This window comes from Folsomia candida, unplaced genomic scaffold (assembly GCF_002217175.1).
Source record: "Folsomia candida strain VU population unplaced genomic scaffold, ASM221717v1 Fcan01_Sc002, whole genome shotgun sequence".
NCBI classification, from domain to species: Eukaryota; Metazoa; Arthropoda; class Collembola; order Entomobryomorpha; family Isotomidae; genus Folsomia; species Folsomia candida.
Window position 1 is genome coordinate 2805861 of NW_019091194.1, and position 25816 is coordinate 2831676.

Here is a 25816-nt window from a genome sequence, read left to right on the forward strand (position 1 = left end):
AACCTCATACACACAAGCAACGAACTCTTAAAATTTTCCAAGAAAATAAGATATTTGTCTTCATGCTTTTCATTCTACAGCCTTTTCTATACCTATTAATAAAAATGCATAGAACCAAAAATGAAATGGACCCTTTTAAATTTAGAAACGAAGCATAAAATGGCTTGCTTTTAGAGTCAACAGTACCGGCCATACTCGTCAACGAGGAACATATTTAATCAAGATCAAGGGATAAAAAGACATGGGTGGTGAACTCATTAATCAGCCTTTATTCCAGGTAAGTTTACAACTTCATGCACACCCAAATTAGACGCTCAGATTAAACAAATTGTACGAAATTTGAGATATGCAGAATGTAACATGTGAATGTGAATTTCACTCAGGAGGAGAGAGACCCTCTACATGTCATTCTCAGATCTTGATGGTCACATTATCTTAGCTTTTCATTATAATCTGAAGGTAGTAATTTAATCTTATCATATACAACAATTTATTATATTTCTAGGGTGTGCTTCCAACCTGCCCTCCCCCACCGAGAAGGATGAATAGGATTGAAATGATTTGCATGGGTGGGTTATATTTTATAATGCAATAATTGTTATTTATTTATATGTAAATTATTTGGCAGCCACGTACAAGCGTCGACTGACTAGTATTCAAAACTTAATACAACTTGAAATGGGTGATAGAACTAACCTAAATTTGGAACGCGACAGGACGAGCTCAGGTAGAATAACATTTCAACACGTAAAAATGCTAACAATATTTCATGAGTGTGGACATTTAGATAAAGACCATGAAAAGATTGACGCCGCGATATTGGCGTCTGTAAAATATGAGAAGGAGTTGCGTGACGACTATGCCCGTAAAGAGGAGACATTGATGGAACTGGACTTAAACTACCAACGCCAAGCATTGCCAGCTGCTGATGAAGATGTCAGGAATTATGTTTTGGCACAATTCAGGAATTATGTTTTGGCACAATTGTGAGTTTGTAATAGTTTGTATGCAATCCTCGGTGTACTACTATCAATCGTTTTTCAAGAAAAGAATCATCCATCACACTACTCAAGATATGGAGTAGAAATAAAGACGAATTAAATTAATGTGTAACAATTGACTTTAAATTGTATTAGGATAATGGCAATGCATTATAATTTTCTTACTAGTAACATCTTAATTTTGAATTTATTAGGTAACCTGAAAATCAATTTGCACTTCTCCCTGATTCTCATGCATTGACTGAGGGTGTTCGGTTAGAAGATGTGTCTTGAGCTTATTTTTTCTGTCAAATCCTTTATCACATTCAGAGCATGGGAAAGCCGGTATTTTGGTATGAACTCTTTGGTGAACTTTTAAATTGGACTTTTCGTTGAACGTTTTATCGCATATATTGCACCGATACGGCCGTTCCCCTATAAATAATATATAAATTTAAAAATTGTAATTAATTAATTGTATGCAGTTTTACATACCCGTGTGTGTACGATAATGTCGCTTCAAATGAGACGAAGTAAAAAAGTACTGATCGCATGTTCGACATTGAAAATTCCTCTGTCCCGAATGCGTCAATTTGTGATGAGCAAATGAGGAGTGATGGAGGAATCCTTTGTTGCAGAGATCACATTTATAAATCGTTTCGCCCGTGTGGAGAGGAAGATGTCTTAGTAGGGCGACCTTTTGAGTGAAAACTTTCCTGCAATGGTCACATTCAAATTTGGATTCTCCTCGGTGTATTCCCAAATGTATGTCCAACGCTTTCTTTTGTCTATAACTATTATTAATATAAAAGTCAAACGTTAATGTATGGCTTCCACAATAATTTTTAAGTTATTATACCTGGTCCCACAGATTTCGCAAGAAAACGGTTTAGATTGAGAGTGTGAGCCAATGTGGCTTTGTAAATCACGATTGCATTTGAAACTTTTGGGACAAATGGTGCAGACGAACTTTCCGCCTGTGCCTCCTCCTCCTTTGGGTTTTGATCGGTTGGCATTGACCAATTGTTCTTGATTATCTCCATTTAGTGTAACCCCAAGATCTTTTTCTTCATTATTTACAAGAACAAGTTCTTTATGTTGCTGAACACCATCACTTTTATCAAGACAGGACTCGAATATGATATAAGTTTGATTGTAATCCGCTCCTTGATGAATATCTGAGGTAATTACATTATCTTCTTCCACATCACGAGCATTTTCTTCCTGTTCCTGAACGACGACGAATCGTCCGGAAGAGTTTGATACCATTACCGTCTTTTTATTTGGAGTGATAAGGATAGGGGTCATCTGATTAATATCGCCACTAATATCAGGGCTAATATTATTATTTGTTGGGTTTTGCTGTTTATTTCTTTTATTATGCGTTTTTACTTTTGGTAAAGATTTTGGTTTTGAGGCATTTTGTGGGATAAAACTATCGAGCTTTAACTTTTTTGACGATCGCGAAGGGGATAAAAAGCTGAAACTTGTGGTGTTTGCACTATTCGGACTTGATTGATTACTTGATTCTTTCAGGATAGGGCTGGTAATTGCATTTTCATCCAACTTCGACACGTTGCTACTTTCACCCAATGTTTCTAAACTGTTGTTGCTGTTTCCAAGCTGGATGAATTGACTTGGAAATCCAGAATTAGAACTACAATTATTATAATCAGAGTCAAGTTGAATTTGAATGGTTGACGATAAATTTCCTAAGCTGCCACTAAGGTAGGTAATTTGAGGAGGGTGTTGTTGATCTTGAAAGAGACGAGTTACCACGCGAGGCTTCGATAGCAAGTAGGAAGCTGAGGTAGATAACCGTTTGCTTTTACGTAAAAGGCTGCTAATCTCATCGATAAGATCTGATAATGTGGATTTCGCATTAAGTAACGAGTTACAGAGAGTCTTGCAAAACGAACAACACTGCAGCAGCGATTTCTCTAAGGCACCTGTTTAAAAATATTTAGTTTATAAGACATCAAATGTAATATTGAATGTGAACATTTATTACTTGTATCATCAAAGAACATGTGAAGTATGACGTCTTCCTCTTTAAGTCCATCTTGTGCTGTTGTCGGTTCCAGAGTCAAATCGTAGAGAAAGCGACGATTGCAGAGAAAGCAAACTTCCAATAAAGAGACCACATTGCTATTGCTGTTTTCCTCTTCGGGGGAAACGCCACCCATCACGCTATATCATCAATAAGAAAATAATCATCGTCAAAAGGATAACCAATCATTTCTGCATAAACATGAAAATTTAAAATTATATAAGGGTCGAACATTGTACCTGCTGTGGGTGTGACTTCGCTTCCCTCCACGCCCGCTACCAACCATGGGGTCCATTCTTTGCTTACACTTTAGTTTCTGCAATTATTGGCCAACAGTAATACTGCAATTACAAATTAATCAAATCAATAAAACAATAGTAAACAAACCCATTTTTATTACTTTGATAAGAAGGATAGCCAAGCCAGCAATTTACAGCCAAACAAACACAACAAATGATGACAAACCTGTTAAGTCTCTTAAAGTCAAATTGCAATTTGGTGCTTGAATCGCTGGATTTTTATGAATTAGCTGACCAGACATTAAAAGTGGAGTGAAAGCTGGAAGTTGCTGGATGGAGGCTCAACTTTCTCCAGGAAAAGAAACTAGAAAATCCATGTTATTTTTGAACGGGGAAAAGTGGGAATCAGTCGGTTTACGTTTCGTTTCACTTTTTTTACTCCAATGTTTTGCACAGTATTATTTTGAAACTCTGTACGGAAATTTACACACGTTTGCCTTATTTAGGGGTGATCCATAAATTATGTCACGCTGAAGATGGGGGGGAGGGGTTCCAAGCATCCGTGACAAAGTGTGACATACGGGGAGGGGGGGTTAGCTGATCCGTGACATCACGTTTTGCAGGCCTAACATAATGCAAACTTTAACTCACATTTTAATTCCCCGACTATGACCAAACTACAGTTTCGCAATTATTTTTAGAAATATATGTCCACCCGAATATTAAATCTTTGATCCAAAGCATCCAAAATTTCAACCAAGTTTTAGATTTTGAGATTTTCGACCAAGTTTCTAAATTTTGTTCAAACCTTTAAATAATTTGCACAATATTCAATTATTTGTAAATTACAAAAATTTAAATTTAAAAGAATTCATGATGCCATAAATTTGAAAGTATGTACAATTTCAAAATATCGCCATAATTTTGCAAAAATTCATTCAACAATTAAAAAACATTACTAAATCCCCAAAAATTTGCACGATTTAACAAATTCGGCCGGAAGAGCCCTATTTTTTATGGTTTCAAAAATGTGTACTAATTGAAGACAACTGCATGATTTAAAAATGTTAACAATTAAAAAAATGTATCGCAATAACATCAAAGAAAACTGAAAAATTTGGCGGATTTTTTTCAACTTAATTGAAACTTTTCAAAACTAAATATAATAAAAAATGAACAGGAAGTTTGGAAAAGGTTGTTATCCACAAATCTATCACGCACTGATTTTTCACTCCATCAAGGGTGTGATATGGGTATAAATAGAGCCAAGAATTGTTCCTATCCTGTAAAATTACACGGGTTTCACTCAGTTATCGCGAAATATTTCGTTTCAACTGAAATTTGCACCACATCTATGACAAAGGAGTGGCTTCATGAATTATCGGCCAAATAAAGTTAATTTGTGCAAAATCCTGGAGACAAAGTAAATAAGATTCCTTTGTGAGTTTTGATATTACGCCCTACATATGTATTTACATATACTACTCGCTCCTCTTTATATTATAGAACATATACATCTTAAATATTCTTGCAATTGGCAAAATTCAGATTTTCAGGCGTGACAAGGGGGGGGGGATGGGTCATGACGAGCGTGACAAAGGCGTGACAACAGGGGTGGGGGGGTCCTAAAAAAGGGCTTTTTTGCGTGACATAATTTATGGATCTCCCCTTATCTCAATTTCGGCAATAATCTGAAATCTTCAAGTATTAACTGGCTTGTCTTTGTTGACACAGATTATCTTCCACTTAACAAGACACAAGATGACAAATCAATCACAGATGCATATCATCAATTAGTTCGAATCATAATCATTTAGGTTGTTGATAAAAGCAACAAGTGTACAAGAGATTCCATTCATATCAGAGAAACCAATACTAAGCAAAAATTACACTGTAAATGCGATGATTGCATTTTGACCAACAAAAATTAATGAGCTATACGTACAAACTAAACTCGATCTCATCCTACATCCTATTTACAGCGTAACAAACAGGCTTTTATGTAATACAACTCAGAAATTGAATGCACAGAGAAGTGATAAATACAAGTAAAGATGTCCAGTTAAAACTGAAATGGAGGAGGGTGGACTAGTGTCGTGGAGGACAAAGTGTAAATTAAATTACGTATTAATTAGTTGTGAATTTTATTTTATATTTCATTTTCATTTTTGTGCTTAAATTTTTAAAACTAAATAATATCACAACCACATCACAACTTGATTACGCGAGAAGTGAGATAAAAGACTGCTAAAGTCTGTGCTCAGTTTTATGTACATTGCGATTACTAAATTTTTAAGTATCAATTAAACGAGAGAGATAAAGGGAGAGAGAGAGAGAGATTGTAGGTGAGAAAGGTAAATCAAACTAAAATTTTGATTGAAATTATATAATTCGTAAAAAAATGCAAGTTTAAACTTTGTGTGTGCATTTTTGGTACGATTCTAGTCCGGTGAAAGCATACATATCTAATGGCTAGCGATTCCGACGACATTGAAGAGAGGAAACTCACTTATAGCATAAACTATGGTAAGTTTGTTAAGCGTAGTTAGTTTATGTTTGCTGTGAATTTAGCACTCGTATAATTCAGATTGTCAAAAAAATTCTTAAACCACATTAAATGACGCTTAATAAATAATGCTTTCACTTTTGCTTTCACGTTCACCATCGGATGATCTATACTTTAAAATAATTAAATAATTTTTTTCCAGTCTGGTAATTTAAGGAAGGTTTAATTGCATTTTTGCAACACTAATATTTCCAATATGCATATAAATATATACACATATTCACCAAGTCAGAATTTTTATGTAACTGTTTGGTATGATTTTTTAGAGTCACTTTACTTTTAATTGTACCCTACAGAGTCTGCACAGCTACTGGTGGTATTAGTTAGTTCAATACTTTAATCCATCTCAATTTGAATGATGTGGATTATTATTTTAATGTATTCAAATCACACATGCGACCAGAAAACGCTATTCAATTTTATCATTTACATTTGCATATACAATTTGTACAGAATCATATCAGAATAGCATATGTACAATATACGTACTACCTCCACCATTTAAGTTCATCATCTTTATCAATAAACCATATCCTCCTTCCCAACTCGAATATGTAAAACCATCTTAAATATCTGACATTTTATCAATCACACGCATGATGAGGGATTGATAAATAATATAGTTATAATTTCCCCAACTGTAATTCCTTGACTTACATATGATGGAAGTCTTAATAAGACTTGGCAAACTTAGGGCGAGATCTCTCCAAATAACGCCAACTAATCCTTTCAAGACAACTTCGACAAGATCTGCAGATCACACGAACGGAGGTATTTACTTATTTGCGACGCAGCTTACGAACTTGCAAATAGTTTGGGATTTTCCACACCAAACTGGTGTGGACATTATATGTGTAACATATTTTATAACACAACGTGACATAATAACTTGTGAAAAAGTGAAAACAATTAAGGTGGCTTCGTTTCACTTTCAGACGGCGTTGAGGGCGACGAATCCCTTGAAGAACAGTTTGGTTTGGGTAGGGCTGAAACCGAATTCCCCTCCTGGACGGTGGGTCGTGGTATTCGTGGTGGTAACGACGCTGTTGCTGCTTTCTCCCAGCAATCCTCAATCCCCATCCCTCTTCAACACGAGGAGGGAACTTCTTCCCCTTTGACAGAGTCATACTCACGCACCCCTCGACCCTCAACTTCCTTCAAGGAGTCCAAGTTTGCTAAGGTTTTGGGATTTGGTTTCTTTAAAGCTGACACTGGACCTCCCGTAAATATGGGTCAATTTCCGGTCGAAGTCCCATTGTCGAGTGAGGATGGCCAGCAGCAGCAGCAACAACAACCACAGCAGGATAGTGCGTCCAGGGGTCATCGCATGTCAAATCCTATCGAGCCAAGTTATTATCTGATTGGGATGCGGATGGTACAATTCTAATGTTACGTTGTAAATGTTATTAAGTGCAAAGTGATTGAATTTATTCTTTTCTTTTGTAGGCAGACACGCAATGGGCGATGAACTATCAAGTAGGCGAAATTTCATTTATAAACTTTATGACCGAATTGTAATTAAATAATTTGTGTGCAGGAAGGTGCCATATATTTAGAAGAGGGTGCAAATAATGATCAGTTTTCCACTCATCCGAAACGCAAAGAATCCTTACCGGCGTATATAATGGCGCATACTTCTTGGTTAGTTTACATTCTATTGTGGATTTGAACCTCACACTCCCGAATAAAACCCTCGTACGTTTCCAGGTTTTATGTACTGGACCTGTTGGCGTCTTTAGTTTTACTTTCGTTAGCTTTGACGGAACCTCCGGCCGTAGATATGTTGGAGGTACTTACTATTTATTCTTAGTGAAAATGCTTTATTTTAATGTATGCACTTATTTTTATACTGCAGCTACCACTGGGAGTACACGCATCATTAGAACTGGGTGCACTAGCCGTTATAGCGTTAGGCTTAATTCTAAAACTACGATGGCTAGGAATTTCGACGTTATTTTCACATAAGCGGACTTTAATTAAGGTACTTTCTCCACTTTCTCCACATTAACTATTATGTGAAATTAATGGATCCTGTCATATTGTAGACATTAACCATGGTGGTGATGATCATAGAAGCTGTAGCCGTTTTATTACGTCAGTCCTCCCATGTGAGAATAACTCGTGCCTTGCGCCCCATTTTTCTCGTCGATAATCGTTATTGTCGCGGTGTGAGGAGGTTCACTCGAGAGGTCAGTATTAATATTTTTATTTAAATTGTCATTACTAATTAGTAGATGTTTAGGTCTTGCAAACGCTTCCTCCAATCATCGACATGTTGTTACTACTCTTTTTCTTCATTTTGACTTTCACCTTGCTGGGTCACTTTTTGTTTGGACACGCGGACGGAACGACGGATCCATTTTTCAAGTCGTTGGACATCTCATTCGTTAATCTCTTTGTTCTACTGACGACAGCCAAGTAGGCTAATCTAATCATGAGCATATTTTTTAACTATTTGACAGTCTAATAATTATGTTACGTCTTAAACTAAAGCTACCCTGATGTAATGATGCCATCCTACAATAGAAGTCGTTGGTCTGTCCTCTTTTTTGTGGCGTACCTTGTTACAGTGTTGTACTTGTTTATGAATTTGGTAAGTTAGCAGATCAATAACTATTTGAAATGGATATTAGATATTTGAAACATTTTAAGTAATGTTATTTATACTTTCAGCTTTTGGCCGTGGTTTACGATACATTCACAACATTGGAAAAAGAAAAATTCAGAAAATTAGTTGTTCACAAGCGTCAAGCGTGTCATTACTCTTTTAATTTACTTGTCTCGAAATCCAATCCGAATGGCATTATTTTTCGTCATTTTTATGGTATTTATTAATCCTTGTAAATCAGAAAATATTGTGCATACATGTATGATATATTTTATTTTGTTTCTTTTAGGGATGATGACGCAGTTTGCGCCAAAGAAATGTACGTAAATTAATTCGTTTCTTGAGTTCATGAAACAATTTTGATCGAAAACAACTAATCTTTGTTATATACAGCTCTTCGCGATATTTATCTAACTTTCAAGGCCTTGGACAAATCCGGAGATGGTATTTTAAGTCGCGAAGAATTTTGTCGGTTTTATGAATTTGCGGATTTAAAGTGGGAACCCCAACTCAAAAACAATTCAGGCTTCCAGCGTCAATGGATTTTCTGTGCGGATTTAGGCGTGAAAGCTCAAAGATTCTTAAATTCTCCATATGCTGACCATCTATTCAGTGAGTTAATACATAAAAATATAGCCTCATTCAATTGTCATCCATCATATTATTGTATGATTTCAGACGGCGTCATAATTTTGAACACTGTAGCAATGGTAGCAAGATGGGTGCAGGGAGGATATTCTTGGGATTCGTATGTTTTTGCCACATGTTAGATTATACAAATAATGCCAAATTCAATACGGACCGATATTTGACCGTATGCACATATTTGTATTATTTGTTTCAATGTACAGGGTTTATGATCGAAATGGGATTGAAAATTGCTGCCTGGGGTTCTGAACGGGTCTTCTCCTCAGGATGGCACACTTTCGACTTAATAGCGTCTGTCCTGTTTATCTTTGCCATAATATTCGTCGAATTTCTCAAAAGTTGGAGCGAACTTTTAACGTTTGTCCGACCACTGAGACTGCTTCGATTATTTAAGCTCAAAAAAAGGTAAAAGTAGTTGTTGTATTTAATTATTTACAAAAATATCAGTTACTCAATTAATCCTCCGTGTCTACTTTTCCCAGATACCGTGACGTTTTTGGAACAGTAAGTATAATTAATGCTCTTATGTAATATGTCGCTCGTGTTATTAATTTGTTGTTATTAATTTTGAAAAGCTGTTCATCCTAATTCCACCCATGTCATCAGCGGCCTCAGTAATACTCTTACTTTACTACGCCTACTCCATCGTGGGAATGGAGCTATTTGCCAACATTCCTCTGAGAAATTGCTGCAACGGAACTTTATTGGAACCGTACTACGCGGACGATGGACTAAACACGACTTTCCAGTTACATTATTATTTAAATACTTTTTCCAATTTGGCTGCAAGTTGGGTCACACTTTTTGAATTAACGGTTGTCAACAATTGGTACGTAATTATGGAAGGACACGCCATGGTGACTTCTGGTTGGAGTCGTCTCTACTTCATGTCCTTCTACTTGGTCACGATGGTCCTGATAACGATCATTGTCGCATTTATCCTGGACACGTTTCTCTTCCGCATCCAGTACAAACGTGCCATGGATAAGAAGACTGAGGAGAAAATGCTCAGAACGGAAGTTCCTCTGACTGGAGAGGAAATTGACTTTTGCTACCGACAATATGCTGACGAGCCGACCAAGAGGGCACACATTTTACAAGACTACGGGGAAGACCTGGCTGTGAAAGGGTGTGTCCATTATGTTGGGTTTAGACGAAGAACGAAAGAAATTTTATTCAAGAGAATGTTCAAAAATGAAATTCCTGACTGGTTACGAGAGACTGAGCCTGTACTATAGAATTAGAATCTTATACTTATATACATGATATATTTAAATATAGTGAAAGACAATATATATTTATCAACAAAAAGTCCAAAGTACTAAAAGTGAACAGTGCAATAATATTGATACATAATAGGTAATAATAAATATGTGCATGCCTATCTCACCATAATTCTATGCAATAAATCAGTGCAAACACTTTACACATATGTAAGTAAGCTATACATATGTATAAACGCAAGGCAATAAATAAATAGTTATGCAACGATATACAATTTTTCTGGTTGTATTCACTTAAAAACTGCTCAGTGAAGATGTCCTTGTTCCCCCTCTCGAACAAGAAGATATTGTAATTCTTGCAAACGCGACAAACACACCGACGCCAAGAGCCAAAACTGTCATTAGTTTCCCCGTAATGGTCACCACTTTCCCTACGCTGAGTCCTGTATCCCCCTGACTTAATTGACTTACGAAGGCTTGCATCTAGGGAAAGATTTAGATGTTCAACAAGTTATCGTTACAGTTATTTAGCACTATAAATTATTATGTTCATGAAAAAGTATTACGACTGCAGCACGTCCGTTGTTGAGGGAAAAGTCATTAAATTCACGAGCCATTGGCCACGATCGTATTTCAGAGATCATTTCATGCGCCTATTTATTGTTGGTAAAACTAAGGGTAAAAAAGATACCGATGCATAAAATTTACTTAATAATTTACCCTGTGATGAAGGACAGAAGCTGAAATTAGACCAGCTAACATCTTGAAAATAGCCACGCCAATTTTTCCGTAAAGTTTCATAACTCTCGCTCCCATATTGACCCTTTCACCCCTTCTCAACGTGACTATGGAGTAGATGGACAGGATGATGTAGGCCGTGTTCAGGACGACACTGATGACATTAAGCGAGGCAATGGCGTCGTCGAAATCCTTCAGACGCCATGCATGTACATAAGCACTCATTCCACATATGAATATTTTTGCCTATCTATACGTACTTCCGGTATGCTTACCTTGACCAATTTTGACATGAGTCCATGATGTTCCCTCACCAAGTCGATCTCAATCGAGGAAAGTCTCCCCGGCTCAATCCTTTGAATTCCATTGACATTTATTCTTCTGAACATGTGCGCCATGATGAGTGAAACAAGTAGGAGGAGCCAGTCGCCAAAGAGCCACAGAAAATTGGTTATCAGCTCCATCAAGAGACAGTAGACGGAGGCGACGCTGGCGTAGGGTATGATGCTTGAAGAGAGTCCACAACTCTCCATTCCATAAGAAGTCCAGCCCTCCTCCAGGGACTTTCCAATTAAAAAATTATTAATTAAATAAGCACATACATAATATTTCACAACGTTTACTGACTTTTATTACCTTGTCCCCAGTGACGACTTCAAGGAAGAAGGACATCGCCATGAGACCCACACTGAACAGGATGTACAAAATCGTCCAGAAAAAGCATTTCCGGCGGAGGGCCCAGGGTCCAAGGAATTCGCCATCCGCTCCGCTATAAACCTGATCAAGAGTTTACATAAATTTTGATGGCTTACATGAGCCAAAAATGTGGTTTATCATGTCTGCATATTTTACACATGAGTAATACCTTATTGATCCTGTTCTCTATTACAGGGGAAACCCTCAGCGTCTCTGACAACTTCCGAGAGAAAGCCAGAGACCAAATAATCACTAGAATCACGTGCACGCGAATGATGACTTCAGGCCCTGATCGTCTGACAAAGTCCTCCCCTTCAGCAATCCTGAGAACGAGGAGGAAGACCTGAAGGATTATGAAATTATACATATTTTTTCAAATTCTTAATTTAATTTTGAAGTTTGTTAATTTTAAACGAATGTAGAACAAGAAAAATTGTGTGCGGTTACATAATTACATATTCATCTAATTACCTGATTGATAAGGAGGAAGATTGAGAGGAGAGTGAGAAAGGACCACAAACCCCCACGAGACACAGCAGACTCGATCACGGAGAAGTTGGGGACGCCGAAAAATCGGGATACGTTCAAAAACGGTTTGAGAGCCCCGATGGTTTCGGAATAGTGGAGAAGGTGGATAGGAATTTCTTCCGGATAGTGGGAAATTTTCGTACGGAAATTTTTCATGTTTTTTAAAGAAAAATTTGATTAAAGAGTTGGAGAAAGTCCGACAGAGTGAAACTGACTGGAAAATTTTTAAAGAAATGTACAGTTAATATGTAAATGAGTTGTATATTATGGTGAAGTGGAGTGGCTTCTGCTGTCGCTCATTTTCATTATTTCTATGCAAATCTCGGTCAAGTTCGACATCAGTAATCAATCATTTTTCAGAATGCGACGCAGCGGTTGGTGGAGTGAAGGCATGACTTTCTTTTGTTGTCCCTGATTAGAAATTCCATTCCACTCCTTCTCAAGTTCATGAACGGAAGATGACGACGGTGAAAGCTAATCTGCACTTTGTCCACCACCCACCGTGAGAAAGTGCTCAGTTGTTGTAAATTCAGTCGGATTCGCATTTTTGCAATCAATGTCGTTCATGATGATGAGAGTATCAGTCTGGCTGGTGGTCTTACGACCTTCCTTAATGAAAAAGTGGGCGGATGCACGTCACAAAGTATGAATTAAGTAATTATGGTTCTGCACAATTCATTTTTAGTATGCAACAAAGCAAACTTTTGTCGTGTTTATTCATTCATTAATGATATTTGAGACATATGTAGCAATGCTAGAAAAATGAAAAATTTGCAGATATTAGAATATTAAATGTAACAAATAAGAAGGGAAAAGTCATTTTAGACGCATAGCAATGTCGATTAACGATGATGAGGCATTTAATATTCTTCACCACCCTCGCCTTCACCCTCGACAGAGTCCATGCCGACCTCTTCGTAATCCTTCTCCAGAGCGGCCAAATCTTCACGAGCCTCGCTGAACTCGCCTTCCTCCATACCCTCTCCGACGTACCAGTGGACAAAAGCACGCTTGGCGTACATCAAGTCAAACTTGTGGTCAAGTCGGGCCCATGCTTCAGCGATGGCCGTGGTGTTGGACAACATGCACACGGCACGTTGAACCTTGGCCAAGTCACCTCCAGGAACGACGGTGGGGGGTTGGTAGTTGATTCCAACCTTGAAACCAGTAGGACACCAATCAACGAACTGGATAGTCCTCTTGGTCTTGATGGTGGCAATAGCAGCATTGACGTCCTTGGGGACGACGTCTCCTCGGTACAACATGCAGCAAGCCATGTACTTTCCGTGACGGGGATCACATTTGACCATCTGGTTGGCTGGCTCGAAACAGGCATTGGTGATTTCAGCGACAGAGAGCTGCTCATGGTATGCTTTCTCAGCGGAGATAACTGGTGCATAGGTCACCAAGGGGAAGTGAATCCTGGGGTAGGGCACCTGTGAAAGAAGAGTTAAATATGTTAGCAGGCTGAATATATTGAAAAATACTCCAATCTTTCTTGGAGAAATTTAACATGCTAAACTAACCAAGTTAGTTTGGAACTCGGTAAGATCCACGTTCAGGGCACCGTCGAATCTCAATGAGGCAGTGATAGAGGACACAATTTGTCCGATGAGTCTGTACATTAACGTAACAAGACGAAATTAGTATCACATTCATCCATCTTGGCATACATAACTTGATCAATGAACTTAATTAATTACCTGTTGAGATTGGTGTAGGTGGGACGTTCAATGTCCAAGTTCCTTCTGCAGATGTCGTAAATGGCTTCGTTATCAACCATGAAGGCGCAGTCAGAGTGCTCCAGAGTGGTGTGAGTAGTCAGGATAGAGTTGTAGGGTTCGACGACGGCCGTGGAGACTTGGGGAGCTGGGTAGATGGCAAACTCCAATTTGGACTTCTTTCCATAGTCGACGGAGAGACGTTCCATCAAGAGGGAAGTAAATCCAGAGCCGGTGCCACCTCCGAAGGAGTGGAAGATCAAGAAACCTTGAAGACCGGTACATTGGTCGGCCAACTTGCGAATTCGGTCGAGAACCAAATCAACAATTTCCTTTCCGATGGTGTAGTGACCTCGGGCGTAGTTGTTGGCGGCATCTTCCTTTCCAGTGATCAGTTGCTCGGGGTGGAAAAGCTGTCGGTAAGTTCCAGTTCGGACCTCGTCTGGAAATTGTCAATAAAAATTTGTTAACAAATGAAGGCATAAAACATTTATTGAATTCACTAATCTTAATACACACGTGCATTGGATTGTATGAATCTTTATAAACGACAGATGGTCAGACTTAAATTTTATTGCCTTGACCAAATATAGAAGTAAGCATAAGTAGTTAGTGGTTGTTGTTGTCGTTGTCTAATGACATCACCCTATTACACACCATTTCATCTTCGTGATAAAAACTCCAAAGTCTAGTCCTTCTAAGGAAAGGTGTCTCAATATGGAGACTTTCACCAAATCCATAAACAAGTCCAAGCCTACTCACTCACACACAATCACAATTGACCTGTGATCTTCATTTGTACTATTGTATCATTGATAAATTCATGTACACCTCTAATTAGAGTGTGTTTAAACGTAGGAGACGTATCAAACGAATTCAAATCTGGTTAGCAATTACCAAATGGAGTGATATTAGCTAAATACGGCAGGATTCTAATTTACATTGCATTGAAACTACTAGTAGATACAAATGCTACGTATCATTAGCATGAACTAGCATCACGAGCTCATCCCAAGATGCACCATCTGCTGCATATCAACGATGATTTTTCCTGACCACAATTCCACCTCAGAATAAAGTTGGTAACATTATCTACTACTCAGAATAAGAATTCTCTACAGGCAGGTGCTGGCTATGGTCTAATACCACCACTACATTTAAGGTGATCTTTGATGCATAGGAATATAAGAATTCATTGTAATATACCATTTGCAATGGCAGTATGGGCGCATCCATCATGGCCATCTCTCCTACTCATTTCTAACAAAGCTTTAGCTATGCTCTTAAAACTTTGCCTTATTTGGGCAAACCGAAAGTCTGGTGCTCTACATCCACACAAACCAAGCCTAACTGAAATGTTTTTTGTTGTTCAGCATTAATAATGATCTTCCACCGCCCACCATCCATCCCCATAATATGTAATTAAATAAAAAGCATACAGGAAACATGGTGACCTCACGCATTGAGCAAAATAATGATGAGATCATGTCTAAATTTCAGCCGGTACGCTATATAATTCCAAGGCGAGAGCATGATAAATCAACATTTAAATTATGGAATGCTGACATTTTAATTAATTCTGATGAAATATAATCTAATCATGATCTAAAACCTCTGTGAAATGAAATGAGACGATGAGATAACTGGATGCCGTAAAACTTACATAAGCCTCGTTAAATTTAGACCCCAATGTTCCAACTTATTTACAATTTTCGACAAAAATAACTAAAATTAAATAATGCCCAAATCTCTCTCTACTCACCAACAACGGTAGGTTCCAAGTCGACAAAGACCGCTCGTGGGACGTGCTTTCCAGCCCCGGTTTCGCTGAAGAACGTGTTGAAAGAGTCATCACCAACGCCGACCGTCTTATCTGAAGGCATCTGACCGTCAGGTTGAATCCCATGCTCGAGACAGTACAATTCCCAGCAGGCGTTACCAATCTGAACACCAGCTTGGCCAACATGGATTGAGATACACTCACGCTAAAATAAAACATAATTTGTAATTAGATAAGTTACAAGCATAAGTACACCGTCTCGATAAGCCGGCCGGGCCCAACGCCCAACTTTGTGTATTAGCAAGGTAGGGAAGGGAAAGATGGCGGCTGTCAGTCCGTTACAATGACTCACTAACGGCCACCCGTTATAAAATCTCCCCATTTTCACCCCAAATTACGTGGAAACCCCCCAAAAAATTGTACAGCCAGCCCCAACCAGATGGAAACTTACCATTTTGATGCTTGATTATTGAAGTGGTGAAGAAATTAGGGTTGAAGATAAGGTTTTGTTGGATAAGGTAGAGTCAAGTAACGCTGACTTTCCTAACCAAAATTTAGCAGTAGAGTGAGCCGAGTGAGCCGAGTTGATTGCTTTTTAGCAGCCAAAAGGAGTGGTGGTGGTGGTGGCCGTTGACTCGCCGCTTGGTTCGTTGGTTGGTTGAAGTGAGATTGGGTAGGAGGAAGTGGACAAGGGCTACGTCTCAAGTGATGACGGTTGGCAAAATTTGTGTAAATGCAAAATATTTGGCGATGCAATTTTGGTTTTGAACACTTCTATGGGTAGAATAGCCTAAATGGATTTAAATTTTTAGTTCAATAGCGTCATCTAGGAATGATTAAAATAAATAATTGCATTTTTGTGACCGTTTAGAATTTTTTGAGGACAGATTGCAATTTGTGATTGGTTTCAAGTAATTGCTGGCTAAATAATTTTGTAAATGAGATGCAATTGATAAGTATTACTTATCCATATTCATTGATACAAACATACTACTATTACTCTGAAGATTGATAGAATAGAGAAAGAAATGGCCAGACAAGAAGCGGTATAAAAAGACGACGATTTGACACAAAGAGTAGTTGAACCCTCCAATAAACCAAACTCATTACACAAGGGCAGATTTGGCATGTAAATGTAGGAATGTTTTTCTAGTATATACAGTTGTATTTTTTGTTGTGGAATGGAATCATCATGGGAATTTACGCTTATGAATGTTGTAGGGGGTGAAATGCATCTTCGGTGTTGTTGAGCTAAAATTATCCTACCTCATCCTTCACTTTATTGGTATCGACCATTCTAAATGCATTTTCTTAAACCTTGGTCTGTTCTGTGTAAATCTATAACCAGCCTAAACAAAAAATAAAATCAACTGCACTTACTTGCAACTTGCATAGCATGCACTGCAATAGAATGCACCTTTTCATACTGCATACGTATAGTTTTCTCGGTACAAAAGTTCATTTATTTATTAATTTATCATACAATTTATTAATTTATCATACAATCACCATGTAGTTTAAGTTTTGTACACAATTATTGTTCTTGTACATTTATGTTTTTTAAGCGTATTGAGTAACTGGAAGGCGTATTTTTTTCTCTATAAGGAATTCTCTGAATGATAATGCTAAGTCTGAAAAATTATTATAATTCAGTACAAAAATGGTTAATTTAAATCATTTACATATAAGTATATATGGCACCCCCACCACCAGAAAATTTGGCCATAAAAGCCCTCCCATCATCGGAAGGTTCTAATATGCCAAAATTCTCTTTGGGGACGACATATCCTAAAATCCCACTGTTAAAGCGCATTATTTCGCACATTTTTGAAGCAATGTTTCGTCTCCGAAACCCAGAGTCGGTCCACAATCGTGTGACACCGATGAGAACCTCGTGATTGGAATGATTTTTTTGAACTGTAGTTGTTGTATTATCATCATCATCGTTTTGAGATTGCGATTGTGACGTTGGCGATGAAGTGGTGGAAATTGAGTCGAACTCCATCGAATTTTGTGATGTAAACCCCTTTTCGTCGACTAGCAGAGGTGAAGTAATCATTCTTGAAATGTCTGGAAGTTCCATGATTCCACAACCTTAGAAATTGAGAAAAAATTTAATAATGCAACAAATTTAGTAAAATTGCCCGACAAATTAAAATTATATATGCTGTTATACCAAGAATTCGTACAACATTCTTCCGAGTGGTACGCGAGGTGTAGAGAAAGATTCTTTCCGACTTCCTTGTTCCGGATGGGTCATAACCAGCACCAAGTTCAGAGTCTAACCAAGCTAAAAAGTCTCTCAGCCGGTTCTTCACCCTTGCAACGTCTGTGGCAAGCACCATGATGATTTGACACCCGTCATGATAGTTAAACAAAATCTTTGCATCTTTCCACAACTAAACCAAAAGAAAAATTATCATACATAAGTATTTCATATATAATTGTAAACTGCCTTTAAATGAAATTACTACCGTGAGTTGAAAAGTGTTTTGAATCCGAACATGTGCCTTTCGATGTTCTTCTTCGTCAATGAAGTCTCCAGGAGAGTACAAAAGCCCACACTCGTCGCAATACTTTGGCCCTATAATTAGAAAATTTACATTGTTATTGAAACTGGGTCATATGACGTGATACATTATTAAAAATTTCTAGCTTAATTTGCTAATACTCACCAATCTGTTTCTGCCCGGCGTCCAACACCATTTGTGTCATACCTTTGAATAATCAAGCATAATTTCATTACGGTTTAAGCAGAATTTTGAGCAAACATTTAATAACTCACCATTCGTCTCTTTCGTGAGTAAAGTCTTCTTTCTTTTCTTTGGCGTAACTTTCTCCACCTCGAGTTTCACAGATCTCAACAAATTGGTCTCCTTTGGCCGATAGTTCTTTTGAAAGATGGGGAACATTTTTGGGCTGTTTGTACAGCTGCTGCTGCTTACTGAAGATGACGACGGCGACGGTGACACCACTCCTTCTTCTTTCTCCAGTCTATCATTCTCCAAGTTGGAAATATCCTCATTAGGAAAGAAGGGGGAATGACATCTCTTTGTTCCGTTAGAAATAGATGAATTGGTGGTCTTGGGGGTTGTCGGAGTTGACATGTTGATACAGTTAGTAATTTGAGGGGGGAGGGGGATGAAATGGAAAACTGAAAAAATTAATGTCAGACTGACATTGTCAGTTCAGGAAACATCAAAATATGACAAATTTAACTGCACCTTAACAAAACTACTAACCTTATCTACTGTCTGGCTGCTGTTATCATTCCGTCAAAGCTTGCCCTCGTCATCACACCTTGCCCGTCCGAAATATGTTGACCTGCGACAGGACAATGTCCTCACCTGACACGTGACGAAAAACGACGAGGTCAATTTTCCAAAACAATGCAGCAAGAGCAGTAGCAGCAGAAGAACCGCCGGACGTGAGAAATCCCGGGCTGAAATCTGCGCCAACCAGCAAAGGCATTCAACTCACTCACCAACACAGCAAGTCCAACTCAAAACTTAAATATCTGATTACTTACTTATCTGAAGGCTTATCAACTTTAGTGATAATTAGCTAACAAGTAATTTTCTATCTTTTACGAATCCATCTCCCACCAGTGGCGTTTGATATGTGGGTGTGATTAAAATTGCCGTCCGTCAAACCCAGCCCGGTCTGTCATTGTTTTGAGCCAGGGCTTTTATAGTCGATCATACGGATTTTGTTATTGTTTTGGTGTTAATTAATTTGGTTAACGTAAGTAATTAAGTGATAGTTTATAGTCGAAGATGTCGGACGTGGATGATTTCATGGACGATGAGGAAGATTATGGATTGGTGAGTGCTTAATAATTGCTAATAACAAATTTAAATTGTGGCTTTCTAATTAGCAACAATTTAATCTTGAAGGAATACTCCGAGGACAGCAACTCCGAGCCAGATGTAGACCTTGAGAATCAATATTATAATTCGAAAGCGTTAAAGGAAGAGGATCCCAAGGCTGCTCTGAACTCGTTTCAACGAGTTTTGGACCTAGAACATAGTGAAAAGGGGGAATGGGGATTTAAAGCTTTGAAACAGATGATAAAAATCAATTTTAGAGTTGTAAGTAGACAATAACTTCTTTAGAATTCTAAATTTCGTTTGATACTGCTTTAATCTTAAGTTATGTTGTATTATTTTCGCCTTTATAGACAAATTATGCCGAGATGATGAACCGATACAAGCAACTGTTGACCTACATCAAAACGGCGGTTACTCGGAATCATAGCGAGAAATCCATCAATTCAATTCTTGATTACATCTCAAATTCTAGAAACGTAACAGAAATTTTAATTATGTAATATTTATACTTTGATCATGTCTGGACTTAACTTTACGAATTGTGTAGATGGAACTGCTTCAAAACTTTTATGAGACGACTTTGGATGCGTTGAAGGACGCAAAGAATGACAGGCTATGGTTTAAGACGAATACAAAACTAGGAAAATTGTACTATGATCGAGGAGATTATCAGAAATTGGCACGAATTCTGAAACAATTACACCAATCTTGTCAGGTCGGTTTGGTTAGATTTGCACAATTTAATTTTTTAGACGCTTGTAATTTTGTCTATTTTAATACTTATGTTTACTAAAATTTTTCCTCTAACGTTTCAGACTGATGAGGGTGAAGATGATTTGAAGAAAGGCACTCAACTTTTGGAAATTTATGCTTTGGAAATTCAAATGTACACAGCTCAGAAAAACAATAAAAAGTTAAAAGCATTGTATGAACAATCGCTTCATATCAAGTCTGCCATTCCACATCCTCTTATTATGGGGGTTATCCGAGGTAAGTAATTAATTAAACGAGTTAGTGCTCGAATTCATTAATTACAATAATTAAATTACCATATCACTCGTTACTCACTATTAGAATGCGGAGGAAAAATGCACTTGCGTGAAGGCGAGTTCGAGAAGGCTCACACTGATTTCTTTGAAGCGTTTAAAAATTATGATGAATCTGGAAATCCCCGCAGAACCACGTGTCTTAAGTATCTTGTCTTAGCAAATATGTAAGAATAGTTCTTGAACAAATATTTAAGTGGTGTTCATTTGTTGAATTTTAAAGCCTCAACAACGTTTGACTTTCTAGGTTAATGAAATCTGGAATAAATCCGTTCGACTCCCAAGAAGCCAAGCCTTACAAAAACGACCCGGATATTTTGGCTATGACTAACTTGGTTTCTGCCTATCAAAACAATGATATTACCGAGTTTGAAAAAATATTAAAACAAAATCGGTCTAATATTATGGACGATCCCTTCATCAGAGAACACATTGAAGGTAACTTAATTATTCTATGCTGCATATTAATATGTCTCTATTGTATCTCGTGCTTGCTAATTTCGACTGTATTAATTTCAGATCTATTGAGGAATATTCGTACCCAAGTGCTCATAAAGTTGATTAAACCTTACACACGGATTCACATCCCGTTCATTTCAAAAGAGTTAAACATTGATGCTAGTGAAGTCGAAGCGTTGTTGGTTTCCTGCATATTAGACAAGTAAGCATTAATAGCAAGTCAAGTAATCAATAATTAACATCAACTAATTTGCAATTTGATTTTTGAATTTTCAGTACGGTACGAGGAAAAATTGATCAAGTGAATCTTGTCCTTGAACTGAAACACGAGTCTGGGTCCGACTTTTCCAGATATTCTGCTCTAAACAAGTGGACCTCTCAACTCTCTTCTTTACATTCATCCATCGTTTCGAAGATTTAACCTTAGTTTTTCAGCAAAACAACAATTTTAATAAAACAAGCTATCAATTTCTGATATAGCTTCCAAGCTTACGAAGTTCAGCATATGCATGTATAAATGCATGACTGTCAAAACAAAATACGAAAATTGTTAAAAATTATTATATACCACCACCAGTTTCAGAATTGTAAGCATTAAATGCACCTTTATTTATACCAACTAAATTCAGATTTATAGCTCGCCACGATTGTTTCATCCGTAAAAATATCCCTCTTTATATCCTGTTTGTTCTTAAAACTAAATAAATCTGAATTGCATGATTTCCAACATTGCAAAAGAAAATGTAATAATATACAAGTGATTGATGAAATAAAATGAAATAATATTTGCGCAAAAACTGTCAACTTTTCATTTCATAGCTTTATTTGGTTTTAATATTTTTTTAAGTTTTCAATAGCATATCTGTTTATCTATAATCATAATAATGATAATAATAATAATAGGTATGTAATAAATCATATCATCATTATCAAGTCGTAAGTTACACACACATACGCATCATCATCTTCTTCTTTACTTTCTCCCCCATTTCATCAACGGAAAATGTGAATACCACCAAAACTCGGGCGTTTCCTGGTGGTGGCGTAATATTTTCCACTTTCTCTTCGTAAACCTGGCAGCTTTTCTTCCATCAGTACAAGTACAGCGTTAAATTACTTTAATTTAAAGATTAATAGCTATGTACAATCACGGCTGCTTTCTTTCTTCCTCTTTTTTAGTACAACGTACGTATTATTAACGCTTCTTTTTTTATAAGTTTCTCATTTTTTTCTTCTGTACTCTCTGTTGTATACCATGCATAAAATAATAGAGTGGCATCATGCTCTACATACTCTTAACTTGGACTCACTATTTACATGTCTTAAATTGCATCGATTTTTAATTCAACCATACCGACACAAACTTTCTCCTACTATTACAAATGTATGTAAGTGTGCGATCATCTATCTCATCTCCGTCCTCCCTCCCTCCAATACTAAATATTTACGAATATAATATAATAATATTTAAGAGTAATAATATATAAACATGCTTTTTTCATATCAAAACAAGTGATGATCAGTAATAATAATAATAATAAATTCATGTTGTAATGGATGTGGAGTACAGTATAATAGCCGTTTCATGTAATGTATGTATAAATGGATGAAATGATAGTCTTCTTTAGTTTCCTTAAAATATAATTGTTACATAATAGCACAGCACGCAGCTTCACGCAAAGAGCTGGTGTTTTCCACCTACCTACTTACACGTTCTCATAACATATAAACATAATAGCTAAGTAATTGTTGTATGTATGAAAAAAGAGGTAATAACGTAATTAAATAAAATATGAAATAATATTCATGACACCCTTTTTTAATTTACGGCCGGTATTTCAATATATTTTTTTTCATGAGCGTTCCCTTTAATAACAGATCAACATCATCATCAAATATTCAGACGCAAGAAAGTCTCATCAAATTGTGTGTATGTGTATGAGCTTGGCTATATAATTAAGTCTAACTAGGTATGTATATTTAGTATTAATAATAATCGTATTAACTGCACAAAGTTTTACCAGTTCTTTTCATTTTGTAGAGAAAGTATACAATAATATTTTGATTCTCAAAATTGAAATGAAAGCTACATATAATGTTAAAAGACTTTTGGACCAGTCCTTCTCTCATCTTATTTTTTTTGTTCCTGTGAGGAGTTTTTAAAAATGTTTTTTAAGAATGTTAAGAATTCGTGATTAATAAGAATTGCGTAAATTAAATGTAAATAATAAATGTTAGTTAACCCATATTTCCTAGCATTAATAATAATTAGATATATGTGGATCCACTTAATTTCAGATTAGATTGTAAGATTAGATAAGTTAGTACCTTCTTAGTCATTATCAGATTAGTTTTAAATTGGCAAAAATCATTCACTTTCAATCTTCCAATCGGTTTTAAAAATAGACACGTTAATAAATCTCCTCTCCTGCCTGCCACTGAATACGATAACTACGATAATTCATGGATAGCGAGCGATCCATTTTTACATATTTTGTGTGTATATGTGTGTTACTGCTCTAAATACGTTACAGTTGACCGTGGTGTTAAAATAAAATGCGACAATTTCGAAGATTCCGACAGAAATATGTTTGAGTAATCGATGAGTGAGAAGAGGCCTTGATTGGTTAATAAGTTTACAGATTGCACTTTCCTTCAATACATAATTCATCAAAATTATATATATATATATGTATCACTATTTAACCAACTAGCTATGTTAATTAATGATATTAATTAATTAAAAAAACATAACGTTAATATGACTAACTCCAAAACATGTAAATATGTTTGGCCCTTTGACACATTCAAATTTTCATAGCTAAGCTAAAACAGTTTCTTTTAAATCAGGAATTTTTGTTAAAGATTCATTTGTCATTATATCATTTCAAAATATACGATAATTTGTTGTACATCGATTTTTCATATAAGATTAATTTGCTGATAAATTATATAGGCTGTTCTATATTGTTACGTATGCATAGTTAGTACTAAGGTGATTCATTAGCAATAGTTCAAGTCAGTTTACATGAGATAGAATAGTTTTACAGACTCATTCATTTAAGGAAGAACCAGACAATAAGATATATTTTTTATCCAAGAATGTTATATTATAAATAGGTTACAAGTTTAAGCAAAGATTGATACATATGTAGGTCTTATGGATAAGCTAATAGCAATGTTAACACTACTCTGGGCGTGATCATCCAAGTAAATTGATAAGGCAAGAATGAACGGAATCACAAGTAGTGTTTTCATAAGGATAATATGTTCTCTAAAAGTTAACTGATTCAAGTTAATAATAATAATAATAAGTACATTCCAGGTTTGCATAATCATGATTTTAACTCTAGTACAGCATTACTTGCATTGTGAATTTTGAAAACAATTTATTCCAACCTATTTATTTAGAGTTAGTTCGCACATATGTGATGATGATAATTTTTTATCACAAGCAAGTGACACTCTAATATTGTGATACATAAAAAATTACAATTAAGCAGTAAATTGTGTATCTAACATAATAGCACCAAGTTGCATGAATGTAGCAAAAAAGTGTGTATGCATGCATATGTAGATTGAAATATCTGATTGGCTAAAAGTATGACTTTTTTTAGTAGCGTACACAGTTGTTAATTGCATAATTGATTGTCAGAGATTTAAATTAACTTTTATGCGTTATTTTAACAATATAACGAAACTGAACCTGGTTGAGCTATTAATAAAATCCTTTCACTTAAAAAAACAGCAGAAAACGATTGAATTGAAATGTCGAGTAGTATCGGTCAGTGCAAAAGATTGCATCACAGTTCACAGTACACAAAGTTTACCAACTTTATCAGCAGCAGCCACTACTTAGAACAATTTAAAGTTATAATTTATATATGAAATTCATTTTTATATCACAATCGAGTTTTTTAGTTGTAGTAGTACACCGTGGATTAAAAGACACGCATGCTTTGGCATCTTTTTTGTAATTTTTAAAATTATCCAAATTCTATAGTCAGATTATGGTGTCATAGCTAGAACTAGCATATTTAGGAGGCGGTTATTTATATATCTATAATAAATATATAGATTACACAATTTTATCGTTGGTTGTGGAGGCAGACATGACGTATATCGGTAGTGATGATGTGGTTGGTTGAGAGGAGTTGGTTAAAATTGAGTCAGCTACCTTTAAAAATATATAGATTTTGTTAATTGTAACAAATTTATAACAGTCGATAAGACGAGGATACAACGCGACCTGATACACGTATCGTAATATTTCCATTGGTTATAAATAGCTGATTAGATTAGTACTAGATTTTGCAACAGCACTGCTTACGCTAAATATACAATAAGATATAATAGTAATATACTTTACGTAGGTTCTGGAACGATAATGAACAAGATGGAGATTGGAGATAAAGTTGAGTTTATATATATATACGAGTTGTGTATTTCATACAAAGGAGGAACAAACAGTGGAGGAAACCGAGGTCATTATAATAATTTTAACGTTCAAGTATTGGAAAATCACGGCCAACTTTTCCGAAAGTTGGATTGACATTTTGTTTTCTTGTAAGAAATCTCTCATCCAAGGAAATACATGTCCTACGATACGACGTGGTGCGTAATTAAGGAAATGACGAATGCTAAAATTATGAGGGCGAATACTGCAAAAAGGAAATTATTATTATTAAAATTATTTACATCAAA

General features: G+C 36.3%; 8 protein-coding genes across 14 annotated transcripts in view; 3 read left to right on the plus strand and 5 right to left on the minus strand.

Moving 5' to 3' along the window:
• Window positions 1-134: 134 nt before the first annotated feature.
• On the plus strand, window positions 135-1120 carry LOC110844578. Its single transcript, XM_022090814.2, has 4 exons — window positions 135-277; window positions 506-569; window positions 629-727; window positions 788-1120. The coding sequence occupies exons 1-4, from the start codon at window positions 242-244 to the stop codon at window positions 988-990; spliced, it is 402 nt and encodes a 133-aa protein (XP_021946506.1). The 5' UTR covers window positions 135-241; the 3' UTR covers window positions 991-1120.
• LOC110844577 (zinc finger protein 37) lies at window positions 1103-5115 on the minus strand. Of its 2 annotated transcripts, XM_022090812.2 has the most exons (7): window positions 4982-5115; window positions 3496-3740; window positions 3270-3371; window positions 2992-3170; window positions 1840-2929; window positions 1476-1774; window positions 1103-1415 (listed from the first exon to the last, which is right to left on the minus strand). In XM_022090812.2, the coding sequence occupies exons 3-7, from the start codon at window positions 3323-3325 to the stop codon at window positions 1192-1194; spliced, it is 1848 nt and encodes a 615-aa protein (XP_021946504.1). In that variant the 5' UTR covers window positions 3326-3371; window positions 3496-3740; window positions 4982-5115; the 3' UTR covers window positions 1103-1191. The 2 variants fall into 2 exon arrangements, with proteins under 2 accessions (XP_021946504.1, XP_021946505.1); XM_022090813.2 differs by lacking the exon at window positions 4982-5115 and having other exon boundaries at window positions 3270-3346; window positions 3431-4096.
• Window positions 5116-5570: 455 nt separating this feature from the next.
• LOC110845026 (two pore calcium channel protein 1) lies at window positions 5571-10584 on the plus strand. 2 transcript variants are annotated; one of them, XM_022091382.2, is made up of 17 exons: window positions 5571-5623; window positions 5715-5795; window positions 6771-7210; window positions 7282-7311; window positions 7373-7476; window positions 7543-7624; window positions 7691-7816; window positions 7881-8024; window positions 8078-8253; window positions 8329-8428; window positions 8509-8659; window positions 8733-8762; window positions 8837-9055; window positions 9122-9208; window positions 9295-9496; window positions 9574-9595; window positions 9667-10584. In XM_022091382.2, the coding sequence occupies exons 2-17, from the start codon at window positions 5738-5740 to the stop codon at window positions 10327-10329; spliced, it is 2634 nt and encodes an 877-aa protein (XP_021947074.1). In that variant the 5' UTR covers window positions 5571-5623; window positions 5715-5737; the 3' UTR covers window positions 10330-10584. The 2 variants fall into 2 exon arrangements, with proteins under 2 accessions (XP_021947074.1, XP_021947073.1); XM_022091381.2 differs by lacking the exons at window positions 5571-5623; window positions 5715-5795 and adding an exon at window positions 6342-6606.
• LOC118434432 lies at window positions 10583-11606 on the minus strand. The gene is made up of 4 exons (XM_035847988.1): window positions 11328-11606; window positions 11035-11244; window positions 10881-10967; window positions 10583-10797 (listed from the first exon to the last, which is right to left on the minus strand). The coding sequence occupies exons 1-4, from the start codon at window positions 11583-11585 to the stop codon at window positions 10609-10611; spliced, it is 744 nt and encodes a 247-aa protein (XP_035703881.1). The 5' UTR covers window positions 11586-11606; the 3' UTR covers window positions 10583-10608.
• A 1344-nt stretch (window positions 11607-12950) lies between these two features.
• On the minus strand, window positions 12951-16382 carry LOC110845027 (tubulin alpha-1 chain). The gene is made up of 5 exons (XM_022091383.2): window positions 16229-16382; window positions 15760-15982; window positions 13980-14439; window positions 13803-13893; window positions 12951-13712 (listed from the first exon to the last, which is right to left on the minus strand). Exons 1-5 carry the CDS (start codon window positions 16229-16231, stop codon window positions 13137-13139), a joined length of 1353 nt encoding a protein of 450 aa, XP_021947075.1. The 5' UTR covers window positions 16232-16382; the 3' UTR covers window positions 12951-13136.
• Window positions 16383-17212: 830 nt separating this feature from the next.
• LOC110843982 (N-acetyltransferase ESCO2) lies at window positions 17213-19179 on the minus strand. 2 transcript variants are annotated; one of them, XM_022090058.2, is made up of 6 exons: window positions 19020-19179; window positions 18563-18931; window positions 18453-18494; window positions 18252-18361; window positions 17954-18176; window positions 17213-17871 (listed from the first exon to the last, which is right to left on the minus strand). In XM_022090058.2, exons 2-6 carry the CDS (start codon window positions 18882-18884, stop codon window positions 17456-17458), a joined length of 1113 nt encoding a protein of 370 aa, XP_021945750.1. In that variant the 5' UTR covers window positions 18885-18931; window positions 19020-19179; the 3' UTR covers window positions 17213-17455. The 2 variants fall into 2 exon arrangements, with proteins under 2 accessions (XP_021945750.1, XP_021945751.1); XM_022090059.2 differs by having other exon boundaries at window positions 18563-18951.
• An 82-nt stretch (window positions 19180-19261) lies between these two features.
• LOC110843622 (COP9 signalosome complex subunit 2) lies at window positions 19262-21909 on the plus strand. The gene is made up of 9 exons (XM_022089605.2): window positions 19262-19601; window positions 19674-19868; window positions 19958-20083; window positions 20155-20322; window positions 20423-20597; window positions 20682-20820; window positions 20901-21091; window positions 21173-21314; window positions 21389-21909. The coding sequence occupies exons 1-9, from the start codon at window positions 19554-19556 to the stop codon at window positions 21531-21533; spliced, it is 1329 nt and encodes a 442-aa protein (XP_021945297.1). The 5' UTR covers window positions 19262-19553; the 3' UTR covers window positions 21534-21909.
• Window positions 21910-22347: 438 nt separating this feature from the next.
• LOC110843623 (fibronectin type-III domain-containing protein 3A) overlaps window positions 22348-25816 on the minus strand; it is a 66528-nt gene continuing 63059 nt past the window's right edge. For all 4 annotated transcript variants that reach the window (XM_035848196.1, XM_035848197.1, XM_022089607.2 and 1 more), the window contains one exon: window positions 22348-25773. In XM_035848196.1, the coding sequence (XP_035704089.1) occupies window positions 25712-25773 (62 nt within the window). In that variant the 3' untranslated portion in view covers window positions 22348-25711. The remainder of the gene's footprint in view (window positions 25774-25816) is intronic.